Raw genomic sequence first — 15,324 nt, 5'->3', positions numbered from 1 at the left:
CAAACTTCCGAAATGGCTGTAAATGTTGCCAATACACCGTACCTTTACAATTAGCACTGAACAAAACAGTAAAAGCAATAAAAATAACAAACACAAGTTTTCAAATTCACGGATTTATGATAAAGAAAGCTGGCGATCAGTTCTGTGTTATGAAAACAACTTATAAACTGATCAAGAATTGCAGGAAAATTCTTAAGGTTAATTTTTCCATCTCTGTAGCTCAAAGCAAGTTCTATATATTATAAAACCAAATTAGGATCCGATAATATCGCAATATCTATATACATATGCATTTGCGTCTTGTATCATTGGGTACTTGGAAAAATCTGATGATGAAAGGTGAAGATAACGAACAGTGATCAATCTCATAACTCCTGTAATCAATACAAAATAGAGAGTTGGGCAAACATGAACCCCTGGGTACGATGAAGAATGCGGTTTGTTAAGTGATGGTTGCCCTTTCCCAAACAGGGATAATGCTTTGCTATAGGTGTCGCATGATAAAAGGCTTCCGACTATTTGGAAGGTTTTGGAGAAGGACATACACAAATGCTGAATAGAAGTAATGTTATTGATGATAGTAATACGATCCGCAAAAACTCATGATTCATTAGAAAAGGATTAGTCAAAATAGATCGAATTGAATTGATAGCCATCTTTTCTGAGAATATGAAAAGAAATCGACATAGTACAATACATACATGTAGTTTTCGAGAAATCCCAATTGAAAATAACAAAAGATGCTCTGCATTGAAGATAACACACCTCAATAACAGGTCTGATTTTTGAAAGTATGCCAAGATTGATCCGGAGATATATCTTAGGACAAATCTTGAGACTATCTTAGGACAACTATGAATTAGAATGTCTTAGGATTGTCCTTCAACGTGGGACATAGGATTGTCATAAGAGTATCATATTTAAAAAAACATTTTACAGATGAAAAGTATTATAACAATTTTCAAACAAAAAAGTGAAGTCACCTTTAGCATAGAAATGCATAGAAATGGGGGGGGGGGGATCTAATTCTAATTTAATTCCGGAAAATAATAATCATTTATATCAATTATTTTACAAGGTAATCCATCAACTTCAGTTGCGTGGAATTTTAAAAATGATCAATTATCATAATATGAGGTGAAAATAAATAATTATATTTTTCTTCTTGAATTTAGAAGTAAGACAAACAATATGTTCAACTAAAATAAATAAACTGAAATGAAAATACCATTATTGTGTGTTAATAATTGTTTGGCGTTTGTTTTTACGTAAGCACATTTACCCTTTCTATTATTTGCTTGTTTACATGTGAATAAAGACGCACAGATGGGAACGTACACGAATATCGTTATATTAATGACAATTCATGGACAATGGTTAAAAAATAAACCCGACAAACATTATTCGTGCTTTTCCGGAATTACTTTAAGCATGTCCTAAGACCATTCTAAGACATGTCTCAGTCCTAAGACACTTTCGAAAACCAGGACTCGGGAGTCCTCCCTAGATAAAGAAACTTTTTAAAATGATTAGAAATAAAGTAAGATTTTGTTTTAAGGTATACATCGCTAGATCCTTGACACAGAAATTGCACAAGACACATTTTGCAAAGAAAATAAACATCAATGGATGCTTAACTAAACAATAAATCGCAAATGTTCACAAAGTTTTGCAAGGACAAAATACGCAAACGATACTTTAAAATATTAAGAAAACTATGAAAGCATATTAGGGACACTTCACAGGTAACTTGAAAAGACCCGCACAACATCCAGTTTATACCTGAAAGATAAAAATAAAAAGCACCTTTATATCAATTCTGAGTTACCCCGTTATGATACGAGTTTTATAAAAACGAATGATCAGCGGTACCAACATGACATGAGGTCTGAGACCTTTCCAGCCCAGTAGTTTTAATCCCTTCTAAAATGTGTATCAGTTCTTTATATTTTTGACGCAGTGTTTAGTTGTTTTATTTTGTAATTTCAAAATATCAAAGCCAAGAAATTTTCGTAGTCTAAAAAGGAACATACATGTAAAATCAACTTCCTAAAGTATTGGAATGGGACTGGTAACTTTCATTGGAAACTATTTCTTACTGTTATCAGGCCCCGATTTCGCGAAATGTTCACGCACAGAAATTTTCCTGTTCATAATTTTAAAGATACGAAATCGTCAAGGAAGTAATTCACATAGATATTTAAAAAAGCGCAAAATGTTTTAACACAAGCTACATGTATATATCGTATTGATTAAATACAATTAGTTACGTTTTTTTTTTTTAAATATAATACTTCTTAGTAATTGATATGATTTATAGCAAGATGAAGATACACATTTCATTTAACGCTAATTGGTATTTTTAACAACGAGCTGAAAATCTTTCCTTTGGTTTACGTCAAGTCTAGCCATAACGCAGTAACTTCATGTTTATATTATAAACCACATGCACACATCATACAATACCATAAGAATTTTTCACAACAAAGCATAACAATCTTAGCAAAGTACGAGTACATATAGATATCTTATATGAATAGCTGTAGAATCATTTCATGTTTTAGGATCATTGTGATATTTTTCATTTAAACTACGTACATTTGCATAAATACATTAAGGCTGGCGTACGCCAAAGGATATACTTGGTCCTATACTTTTTCTTGTATATAAATTACTTGGTCATAGATATTGCATGTGTGGTCAAACTGTTTGCTATTGATACACAATCTGATTAAAATCAGTTCCTCGATCCGCTCCTTTATTTCTATTGATTTGTCGCAACTCGAGTAGCGACAAATCAAAAGAAATAAAGGAGCGGATCAAGGAGCTGATTTTAATCAGATTGTATTGATACATTACTTTATATTGTTGTGGATAATGCAGACATTTCAACATCTACATGTATGCTTAATGATGATATCGAAACAATTAACAAATATTTTGGCTTGTTTCTCAATCTCTTATGATGTATTATTTGTAAACATTAATATCAACTTATTTCTGAATACAATATTGTTTAAACCATAGACATATATCTGTTATATGTCTATTTTTAAACTAAACAACTTAAAATTCATTACTTTTTATGACGAAAACCTAAGGTTTATGTTCACCATACGGGTTCCCAAAAATATATACTCGAATTTCCAATCGAAGCAATGTACATGTAAATATTACTATTTACTTTCTGACAAAATTTCACTATCTACAATTCAACTTCAGAAACAAGTCATCAATGATTTGCAATTGATTTGGAATTTCATATCAACCGAATGTACATAAAATTTTAAAAGGCTATAGATAGGTACATATGCTGGTAAAGTTTACATCTTTCTAGCCTTTGTTGTTTTTGTTTTTTTTGACGAATGCAAATATAATTTTAGATTTCGTGTTAACTAGCAAATACTATGATCAGTAGAAATGAGGCACTTCACATTCAGCTGTCGTGCCCACATTGGAATGAGTGCAGACTTCTCGATTGGACGTAAAGCTTAAAAAATGAATGAAAGATAGAAAAAAAGAAAAGCAAGACGAAAAGCCTAAGCCAGACAATAGTTATATATCAAAATCACTCCTACAATTGTCGTATGATGTGTATTGATACGGTATAAATCATGTTAATGGACTGTAAACCAATTAATCAAAGTTTATATTGTTATAAAACTAAAGGCGTTTCAACATCCTATTTTCCTTTTCAAATGTTATCCTTAGGGGTTGATATACATAATTCTACAATGATATGCGAGTTCAACTTTGAGCTTGAAGATACACTTAAAACAAATCAGACCACATACATTTCAATATGTTCTAATATTATCATTAGAAAGCATTATAGATATCTGAACTATGTCATGCAAGTCGTTGGTTGGTTTTACGTCACGTCCAAAATATTTCGCTCATAATGAGACGTAACACGTTGTAGGTGAAGTATCATGACTTTAGACATATTCTTTGCACTTAAAGCCCGATCAGTGACGGTTCTTTAACGTGAAAACACATGTCGAGACATGGAACCTCGGTTTTTAAGGTTTTATACGGCTCATATGAACAGAAAATTCGTCGTTGAAAAAACAGCGAGTATGATAGTAACGGAAGTTTTATGTTACTATCATCATTCATTTCCGTTACTATCATCCTCGCTATTTTTTCAACGACGACTTTTCTGTTCATATGAGCCGTATAAAAGATAAAATAACACCTGATCGTAATTGTTGCTAGTGTACGATATTTCTTACCTACATATCATTCGCAAATAAACAATAAAAATAGATATAATCGAGATTATTTGAGTTTATATCAAATAGTCCGTATTAATTTTGATACACCCTGTAGGTCGGGTCTACGTGACTTTAGCGGCTAGATGGTACAAGTTAATTTGTATGCACTACGTCACACTCGGTACTCCCTGTGATCGAACCCATTCATTACACTTTTTCCAACCGAAGCAGCAACGTGGTTCTTGTATTAGAGGCGGAAACCAAGCACGTGGCCGAAGTTTTTCTCTCCCCTTTTTGGATTTATTCCCTACACATAGCTTTTTGACAATTTTTTCCTGCATTAGGAATGCCACCTATAAAACGAGCAGCGACCCAGAGATCCCCGGCCAGGGGGGTCGGGATGAAACGTAATCGTCGGACAACAGCTCAACTCCGGGAACGAAGTCCAAATCACACGGCCACACCTTGGACGGATCGACTAGCCCCTGCAGAGGGGCAGCCACAGCCCCCTGAGGAGGTCCCTCGATTCCCAATCGATAATTCATGTACACCGGATAACCCGGGTGAGTCTTGCAATTTTTTGTTGAACCAAGCGGCATATTTACCCTTGGCTTTACCTTGTCAAATTACATCTGCATGCGATGATATCGGCAGTCATGTCTCGCTTAAACTCAAGCAAAAAATATGGGAGGGGGGATTTATTGATCTGTCTGTCCTACTCAAAATCTGCTACGGAATTGGAGCAGTTTGAGTCCCACGGGGATTTACAACTTGTCAATGGCAAGCTATGCGTAGTCAAGCGCCAACTTAACTCCTTTTTGAGCATTGAAAAGCGGACATCAGCCTTCATGATTTACATGAGCATTGTACTTCAACATAGTCAAACGGCCCAAGAAATGCGAGATATAAAGCTTGCAGCTAATCGTTCACAAAATTGGCAAAAGTATGACGACCAATTCCGACTCCGTAAGGCCTCCAACCCCGCTATGTCTTGGGGCAAAATTCACAGCGAATTCTGGTGGATGTACATAAACAACCAATCAAATTTCTCTCATCCCTAGAAGGTGTCAAGCGGTTTATAGGTGTCTCAATATATCAAGACTTCCTATATCTTATTTTTTTTTCAGCAGCCTTTTCATTGGCATTTTTACGGTTTGCGCAGTCAGTAAGTTTTGTCATCGTCGATTCCACAAGTTTCTCAAACCTAGCTAGGTCAAGCGTTGGTATTTTCACATAGGTCCAAGACCAACCAAACCGGCAAACCCCTAGTTCGTCAAATTATCTGCCCAACACTACCAATTAAGGCATATTTATAGCCCCCCTCCCCCTCCCATTACTTATATATTGCTCTTTGCATGCGGATGGGTCTCCTACGACACGTTTTCAGTACCTAGAACATATTGGCATGATAAAAATTCGTGGCTAACCAGGTTAGAGGTTTGTACATTGGACACAACCATGACATCAAGGCTACTGAGATTGAGTTGTTCCGAACAGATGGTACTCGTCTGTATGTCGGTGCTGGGAAATGAATTATTTCTCAACAATATCAAGCGGCCTTGGAATTTTTCTTTTTTTTTTCTTTCTTTCTTTTTCTTCAAATGTCAAGGTTTTTCTTACCCGCCGCACAAGTAATTATCATTTCGTGCTTGTTGCTGTTTGCCAATTGTGCGTTTACTGTAATTTTTGTGCAACTCCAGTTTCAAGTACTGTGGTTTGGTCAACTGACTTATTCTTATCCATGTAATTATTATGCCCCCCTTTGAAAAAGAGGGGGCATATTGTTTTGCACCTGTCGGTCGGTCGGTCTGTAGACCACGTGTTGTCCGCTCAATATCTTGAGAACCATTCACTTGATGATAATGATATTTCATATGTGGGTTAGTTATGAGTAGAAGAGGATCCCTATTGTTTTTCAGGTCAAAGGTCAAGGGTCAATCTACTCTGGACATAGGAATATAATGTCCGCTCAATATCTTGAGAACCCTTTGCTTGAAAGACATCAAACTTGGCACACTGGTACATCCTAAGGAGTAGATGACCCCTATTGATTTTGAGGTCACATGGTCAAAGGTCAAGGGTCAAACTGGGCATAGGAATATACTGACCATTCAATGTCTAGAGAACCCTTTACTTGACAGACATCAAACTTGGTACGCCAGTACATCTTCAGAAGAAGATGACCCCCATTGATTTTGAGGTCACATGGTCAAAGGTCAAGGGTCAAACTGGACTTAAGAATATAATTTCTGCTAAATAGCTTGAGAACCCTTTGCTTGACAGACATCAAACTTAGTACACTGGTATATTTTCAGGGGAAGATGACCAGTGTTTTCCATTCATTTCATTTGAACAGGCCCATTTAGAATTGTAACAGGCCGGGGGGGGGGGGGGGTATGGAAATTTTGGAAAATTAGACGCAAAATCCTGCATTCTGAGGCATTTCAGGGGGCAAAATGACCCTTGTTCATATGCCACTTTTTAACCTACATTTTTAAATATATACCAAAGGGTTGAACATTTTTACCTCAGACAAGTTAGTCACAGTGGTGTTAAATACACACCTTTGCGATGTTTTGACTGGAAGAAATCATGTAATGTATTCGTTCGACGCTTCATTATTTTTCACTGCCATGTGCTTCTCACGCGCAAGGTGAGAGTTTAAAATATCGTCCAATCAAAATCGCCGTTTCAAAAAGCTCTCGATAAAAACATAAACAAGGAAGAAATATGAAAGATATTTATAGCCAACCAATTGCTACCGAATACATTCTTTGCAAAGATCGATGGTGTAAATCAACATCACTGAAATTGACAACATATTATTTTTTATATTTGAACCGGCCAGAAAATCGTTTGAAACGGTCAATTTGGCCGGCGGCCGGTTCTTAGGGAAAACACTGGATGACTCCTATTGATTTTGAGGTCACATGATCAAAGGTCAAGGGTCAAACTAGACATGGAAATATACTGTCCGCTCAATATCTTGAGAACCCTTTGCTTGACAGACATCAAACTTGGTACACTGGTACATCTTCAAGAGAAGATGACCCCTATTGATTTTGAGGTCACATGGTCAAAGGTCAAGGGTCAAACTGGACATAGGAATATACTGTCCGCTCAATATCTTGAGAACCCTTTGCTTGACAGACATCAAACTAAGTACAGTGGTGTATATTCAGGAGGAGATGACTCCTATTGATTTTGAGGTCACATGGTCAAAGATCAAACTGAACATAGTAATATACTGTCCACTCAATATCTTGATAACCTTTTTGCTTGACGGACATCAAACTTAGTACACTGGTACATTTTCAGGAGAAGACGACCCATATTGATTTTGAGGTCAAAAAGTCAATTGTTGAACTGGACATAGTAATATCTTGTTTCCTATATTTTAAGAATTGTTTGCTTGATTGACACCAAACTTGGTACACTGGTACAGCATAAGGAGTAGATGACCCATATTGTTATTTAGGTCACATGGTCAATTCACTCTTGACATAGGAAGATATTGTCTGCTCAATATTTTGAATTGATGATACTACTATCAATTAAATGATGTGTGTGTGTGTGTATAACCCTTTTCAATTTTGCACCATGGGGGGGGGGGGGGTATATGTGTTTTACAAACATCTCTTGTTGTATTTTGAGTTTCACTCAGTTTTTAATCGTACAAGTTTTTTGTGGGGGACATTGTTCCAATGTCTGTGGCCGAACTGGGGAGTCGGTAATGGTATGTGGTGACTGTTTCTGCTCCAAAACCTGGTTGTTTCCCCCACCTGCTTCTAAAGCAGGGGGCAATTTACAGTACTAAAAGTCGTACAAGTTAAAACAAGTAAACTAATAGTGGGGCCACCACCGGGGACGGTTGGGCCCACATCCACCTCACTTCAGTGAGGGGATGCTACAGTCTGATGCATGTTTGGGGCTTATGTCCAACATGATAATGTACATACCAGGTAGCACTGCAGGAGACAGGGTGAGAAGGGCGGGTCTCGCTTGCCTCCTTAGAACGCTGGCGTCCGTTCAGGTCTGGGCACTGAATGCTTTACTCGGGCCCCCAGCGTACCCCTTACAAGTTAAGTTAAACTGGCTCACTGGGCGACTCCCCAGTTACCCCACAAAAGTTTCACATGCGGCCGATATTGTCCATTTCAGTATATCCCGGATGTGTCATTGCTGTTATATGAATAAATTGGTAAACGTTGCTTGTGTCTGTTATTCACTGCAATGAGTCATGGACTGTTATTACAGCCAGTTTTTTGGTTTTATCTATCAGGCGGATTCTTTAATTAATAAGTAAACGTGGTCTTTCCGGAATTTCCTTCCGTCATCTTGGGATGATAGTAATGATTGTTATTATCATCAGTTTAATACCAATGTGGTTACAAAGCAAATGATCTACCATTGAGTGCCATGCAAGTGATGTATACCGTATTTGAAAAGTTGGTGATTCCAGTTCGTATGTCTCCCCATCTAGTTGTGCTATTCTCTTTGTCATTGACACATCCTGATCTGCGTCTTCTTGATTTTCAGATAATTCCACACTGAGTTCTCGGGCATGTAAAACATCCATCACACTACTTAAATCGTCCTGAAAATATAAGTAAAATAAACTAAACATTGACATGTAGACTGTCTTATATAGACTTTCTCTGTATCAATATGGACCGTGACAAATAAATACAATACACACAACACATTTACGTGAGGTATGTTTGGTCGCTGGCGACGAAACGTACGGCATTAATGTGCGTCGGCGACCAAATGTGCCGCAAGTATCGTTTCCCGGCGACCGAACGTGCCAAGGCGACCAAACGTGCTGTAAAAGTACTGCAGTAATGGATGGTCGTTTATGTGCCAAAGCCGTTCTAAAGGTCATAACCGAAAAACCTGCGAGTCTCACTTCTAAATGTCGAGAGGTTAGGGAAGGAGGAATAACTACCTATACGAAAGACGACGATAACGAACAGTGACCAATCCCATAACTCCTATAAGTAATTCAAAATAGATAGTTGGGCAAACACGGACCCCCAGACATTCTAGGACGGGACCAGGTGCCCAGGAGGACCAAGCATTCCATGTAAACCGGTCATACCCGCCGTGAGCCCTATATATATGAAAGGTGACGAAAACCAACAGTGATCAATCGTGTAACGATAAGCAACACAAAGATAGAGAGTTGAGAAACACAGAACCCTGGATACACCAGTGGTGGGATCAGGTGCCTAGGAGGAGTAAGCATCCCCTATCGACCGGTCACACTCGCCGTGAGCCCTATATCCTGATCAGGTAAACGGAGTTACCCGTAGTCAAAGTCAGTGTGCCAAGTAAAGCCTAACAATCGGTATGAAACACGTCACACAACATTTGACCCAATGATAGATTGTATTGGTAAACTAAACTAGATCGTTATAATAACGACCATAGGATGCTGACTTTAAACGAGACTGTTGAAACCCCTGAAACATCATCGTGTTTGTCAGTAGTTTGTTTCGATTTAAAAACGTATCATATACAGAACAAGGTCTTGCGTATCCAATATCAGTTGTGAGACATAAACACAATATCCAGATGATAATTGAAGATTGCTACATAAAAATGGGAGGCAGAGGATGGAGAATCTGAAATCATACCATTTGTCATAAAGTTGAGTTGTTAATTTGCCCTCGATATCTATTTTCTATGAAATCTTTAAGTACAAAGCAGATGTGGATGACCATTATTTATTTGAAATCTGTTCCAATATTTTTTTTAATTAATTGACCCCTTAGTATCCCCGACATGAATTAAGCCAGATAGGCTACACTCAATGTCGTAGACAACGTTAAAAGATTTACAGGTCAAATTCTCAAGAATAACATATAGCGGTTTCTTTTTGTGTTAATACATTACACCCTCTCTCAGACCACTCACATAGCATAATCACGAATGGAGTAATTTATATGATGTGTTTAACCTGCGTCAACGTATCCGCATTAAAGACATTGTCATCTTCATGAATACTATCATTTAGAACATTTATTTCATCTAACTTGTCTTCCTCTGTCTCCTCCACAAATAGCAATTTTTTGCTCTATAAGCTTTGCAACATTTTCTCGACACATATTCACGTTAGGAAAAAGCACTTTATTCCAACTAACTGTCTCAATGTTTGTATTCTTGTATTGCATGTTGATCTCCCGTATGCGTTCATTCATGTGCACTGGTGTTTGTGGTGTGATGTAAAACGTACTTTTCTCCCTTTTTTCGTTTTCCCACGCAAAACTTTTTGAGCCGCAAGAACCCGATTCATGTCATTGAAGTTTTGCAGTTTTCCAGTTATGGTTCTAGTTTATCACCTGACTGGCGAGGTACGTTGTTTATTACCTGACTGGCGAGGTACGTTGTTTATTACCTGACTGGCGAGGTACGTTGTTTATTACCTGACTGGCGAGGTACGTTGTTTATTACCTGACTGGCGAGGTACGTTGTTTATTACCTGACTGGTGAGGTACGTTGTTTATTACCTGACTGGCGAGGTACGTTGTTTATTACCTGACTGGTGAGGTACGTTGTTTATTACCTGACCAACGAGGTACGTTGTTTATTACCTGACCGGCGAGGTACGTTGTTTATTACCTGACTGGTGAGGTACGTTGTTTATTACCTGACCGGCGAGGTACGTTGTTTATTACCTGACCGGCGAGGTACGTTGCGATGAATTCTGACTGAATTGACTTTAAACTTTAGGCAATCACCAATAAGCTACCGAAGTTTTTTTTAATCAAGATTCTTGTTTTCCTCTTCCACCAAATTATAGAATCAAATGCTATCTTTCATATATCTTCCTCTTGTTGTGTCACTTTCCTACCCGCTACGATTGAATTTAACAGTTGGAATTCATTACGGAGAGTAACAGTTTTCAATTTTAGAGATTCGGTTTGATGTAAGTTACCATCGGTAATTTTTCGACCATTGATACGACAGTGGTACCAATATTTGCCAATAGATTTTACCAATAATAAACATCCTTTGTTAGCGTTGGTGACTTATCTATGACCTAGTCAAAATGGCGGGTATCGCATACACGCTGAAAGCATTACGTCTTTCCCTGTTAAATCTTCGTAGACATAATCTAAAGACAATTTGAAATATGTTGCTTCAAGCGTGTCCTTGCATAGACGGAAATGGGTTTTAGAACATCAAGTGTACCTCTGGTATATCCGGGGGTCCGTATTTGCATCTCTATTTTGTATTGTTTAAAGGAGTTATGAGATTGATCATTGTTCGTTATCGTCACCTTTCATGGTATATTATTTTCCTTTAACCGTTTTGTCCAATGATCTTTAAAGAAATGAACAGTACTTTTGAGCTGTTCATGGTCAATATGAACGGGTTTGGATTTGCGACAAATTTTGTGAATCGCGTTAGCGATTCGCAGAGAATTTGCCTTAAATCCAAATGCGTTCATATTGACCACGAACAGCTCAAAAGTGCTGTTCAAGTCTTATATTTATATTCATTTACCAAAACCATTTGCTTACATTGCTTCTATTTTGTTGCATAAAACAAACTTCTAGCCTCTGTCACAGTCGTAATTGTGACGTACGTCAACCCATAGACATGACGTCAGACTTCGTCTCACCCTGCCTTTTATCAACATTGCAAGGGGGTTGGAGACCGCAAGATTGGGATGATAATCCACGTAAGATCACAATCTTAATCCAAAAGTGTGACTTGCAAGATCTTTGTAACAGATGTTATTTTTCTTTTTCAAATTATTACGCTCTCTCAGTCGCATCCTTTAAACTAGTTCATAATCCGTTCATTGTCAATATGAACGGATTGTGTCGGTGTTGATATTGGTTGCTTCATAAAGGAAAATGCGATTTGTAATATAAATATCTATATAGTATACAAGAGAAAATACATCTTCGCCAGCCAAGGGTTTTCGGTCCACTCTGCTCCGTATTTATGTACCGAAAACTCTTGACTAGTGAAAATGGAGAAAACAATCTCCATGAGAAAGTAATTAACAGTATTAAAAAGTTAAAAACTCATTTTCTAAACGTATTCTCTTGGTGAAAACTATTCACGAAAATAAATATGAGCTTATATCTTTGACATTTCGTGCTAACTGATCAGCTAGTGGTATACTAATGGTACCATCTTTGGATTTCTCACCATTTGTAACCCAAACTCGTTCAGAGTATACAAGGATCCAATGATACCAATGATATATACTTATATCACATATTTGCCATTGGCAAATATGTAATGGTACCATTGTGATTACTCTGAAAGCACCCATTGATTGTCTTCATGTTGTCGAACCTTATATCTTATTTATCATCTAGACCATCTTCATTCTACATATCCTTCTGCATGTTATTTACCTATTCTTACAGTGTATTGAAAGTGTCCATCTTTGCCGCTATTGACCGTAGGCTGGTGTCAATTACAGACATGTGGTTTAACTCACTAATGACTGCTGACGGCAGGGAGGTTAAACCAAGGTTTCATACGTGTTATGAGTTTTAATCTCTCATCATGAGACAATAGTCAATACCAACAAGTCGATTTTGTAACACAAATGACTGAAATCGCAATGTCACGTGCAAATATAGATATATTCACCTGTGCAAATATTTCATATATCCCAAAATCGGCTAATTACTCTTTTCGATCTATAATACGATCATCACGGTCAGTGGACATGTGATTTTTTTTCTTTGAACTTTGTGATTCTTGATAAAATCGAAAATACAAATTGATAACTTGAAATCGACAATAGATAGACATAAAGATGACGGACAGATTTCGACTAGAAAAATTCAACTACACTTTCAATGCAAGCAGACTAAATGAAATGCAATGTCACAGTGCAGTATAGAACACAAACTTCAGACTAAATGAAATGCAATGTCACAGTGCAGTATAGAACACAAACTTCAGACTAAATGAAATGGTATGTCACAGTGCAGTATAGAACACAAATTCAGACTAAATGAAATGGTATGTCACAGTGCAGTATAGAACACAAACTTCAGACTAAATGAAATGGTATGTCACAGTGCAGTATAGAACACAAACTTCAGACTAAATGAAATGGTATGTCACAGTGCAGTATAGAACACAAACTTCAGACTAAATGAAATGGTATGTCACAGTGCAGTATAGAACACAAACTTCAGAAACGGAGTGTTACCATATACGTCGCTCCAAAAAAATGCTTCAAATACTGTCGTACAGATGCGGGTTGAATCGTGTCGAATAAAAGAAAACAAGAAAACATTGTTGGTTTTGGAACAAACATTCTGGAGGCGTCTACCAGGACCTTCCCATTATAGATGCTATGACCGTTGAGCAACAACATATCCCAGAACTTCCGGTTATAGACCACTGTAATTCATAAAAAGTTTATTAAACAAGATGTGTTTGTGAGACACAAATGCCCTCGATAATGACTAATTACAGAGATGACCAATTTTCACAAGGACAAATATCATGTACCAGTAGAAAGATCTTGTCACAAGAAATAGTGATGTGAAATATCAAAGCTCTAATATAAACCATTTAGAAGTTATGACCAATGTCAATTTTTTAAAAGTAGGCCAAAATCCAAGGTAATGGGGTCATGTTGGTTCCCACGGAAAGGTCTTGTCACAAGAAATACTCACTCACTGTTCAAAAGTTATAAGCAAAGGTAAAGTTTCAGACAGAATGAGAGACATGACAAAAACAATATGCCCTCGATCTTGGATCTCGGGGGCATAAAAATATACTTTGAAAATAGTATGTTCCGTTTAAAGAGTTACCTCGATGGTAGATAAAATCAAACATGCGTTGTCTGTGCAATATTTAGAAGAACTGGAAATGTTCAATACAGCAAAACTTTAAAAAAGATTGCCAAATACAGCCTTTGTACTTGGCATATGTTTAAGTCAAATTATTTGACATCAGAATGACTTTAGCGCGGACGACCTTGAAAAGAATCATTTAAAATTGTAGTTTGTAAAGCGAAATTTAATCCACTGTGCAACCATATTGTGTAATGTGTAGATAGTGCTGCCGTTAGGTAAAGCACAGATACGTATTCGTTAGAGAATCCGGAATCTTTCCAGGCCGTGATTCTCTGTAACACTTAATATTCTACAGCTGGAAGTACAGAAGGCAAGGCAAATGTATCTATTTTCTCCCAAGATCGGAAGTGGGTTAGGTCGGACCTCACATTCTTTCCATAATCACGGCTAACATAGCCTTTGCCAATGAAATATAAATTCTTAATTATAAGCACTACACAGAAGAACTCCGTTGTAAATTGAATATCGTACAATAGAATAAAAAAATCTCTCTCAATCTCTCTCAAGATGGATATAATTTATGTAATAATTCCCTTGTATTTTTCATAGAGAAAATTAAAACGATATCATATTACATAGAATTTTAATCTGTAGTCCACTAATTATTTCAACGTTTGTATCTTGTAATTGAAAATCTTTAATATAATGTAGATTAAGGTTTACTAATTACACCCCTCCTCATCTACAACTTCTTATTGGTAGAAACACATCGAAACCCATTCAAAGACGTATGATTTATGAAGGTGATAATGAAAATTTCATGTCAAACTAATGTTTTATCTCTTCATAAAAGTAAACACCAAATTGCTGTTATCGTGGGTAAGGTTTCGTGGTTGAAAATGTACACCTTGTTGATGTATGACACACGAAACTTATCCTAGAATAGGAGGCGAGAGGAGGTAACCACATTTCACATCTAACTGCCGGGCATACCAAGGTTTTGAAGCTGGAAACGTAACGTTTGCGATTGCTTGTTTTAAATGCAAAAAAAAAAAAATCAAAGGTTTTGTATTTTCTATTCCATAGAAACGAACTCCTTATTTAGACCCGTCACTTCTTCCGTTGTATCATACATGTCCCTCCAAGAAATCTTTCGTTTTGCCGCTCTTACCATTGAGGGATGAACTCAAGATCCTCGATTTAGCATAGAAACTAAATTTGCTTAAAATCCGACAAATGTGATTTTTGAGTAGTCATTTTGTAATTGCGGCCATTTTGAAACATTTGAAAATTCACTGGAATGAAATACTAATGCTAGA

The 15,324-nt window shown here is 37.0% G+C and overlaps 1 protein-coding gene across 1 annotated transcript in view; it reads right to left on the bottom strand.

The window, feature by feature from the left end:
* Positions 1-103: 103 nt before the first annotated feature.
* Positions 104-15,324, bottom strand: part of LOC130054247 (uncharacterized) — a 29,898-nt gene continuing 14,677 nt past the window's right edge. Inside the window, exons 10-12 of the mRNA XM_056163386.1 lie at positions 13,411-13,604; positions 8,654-8,814; positions 104-1,782 (exon numbers count right to left, since the gene is read on the bottom strand). Of these exons, the coding sequence (XP_056019361.1) occupies positions 1,740-1,782; positions 8,654-8,814; positions 13,411-13,604 (398 nt within the window). The 3' untranslated portion in view covers positions 104-1,739. The remainder of the gene's footprint in view (positions 1,783-8,653; positions 8,815-13,410; positions 13,605-15,324) is intronic.

This window comes from Ostrea edulis, chromosome 1, assembly GCF_947568905.1.
Source record: "Ostrea edulis chromosome 1, xbOstEdul1.1, whole genome shotgun sequence".
NCBI classification, from domain to species: Eukaryota; Metazoa; Mollusca; class Bivalvia; order Ostreida; family Ostreidae; genus Ostrea; species Ostrea edulis.
The sequence above is the reverse complement of the archived record's forward strand: the minus strand, read 5'-3'. Positions and strand labels throughout refer to the sequence as shown.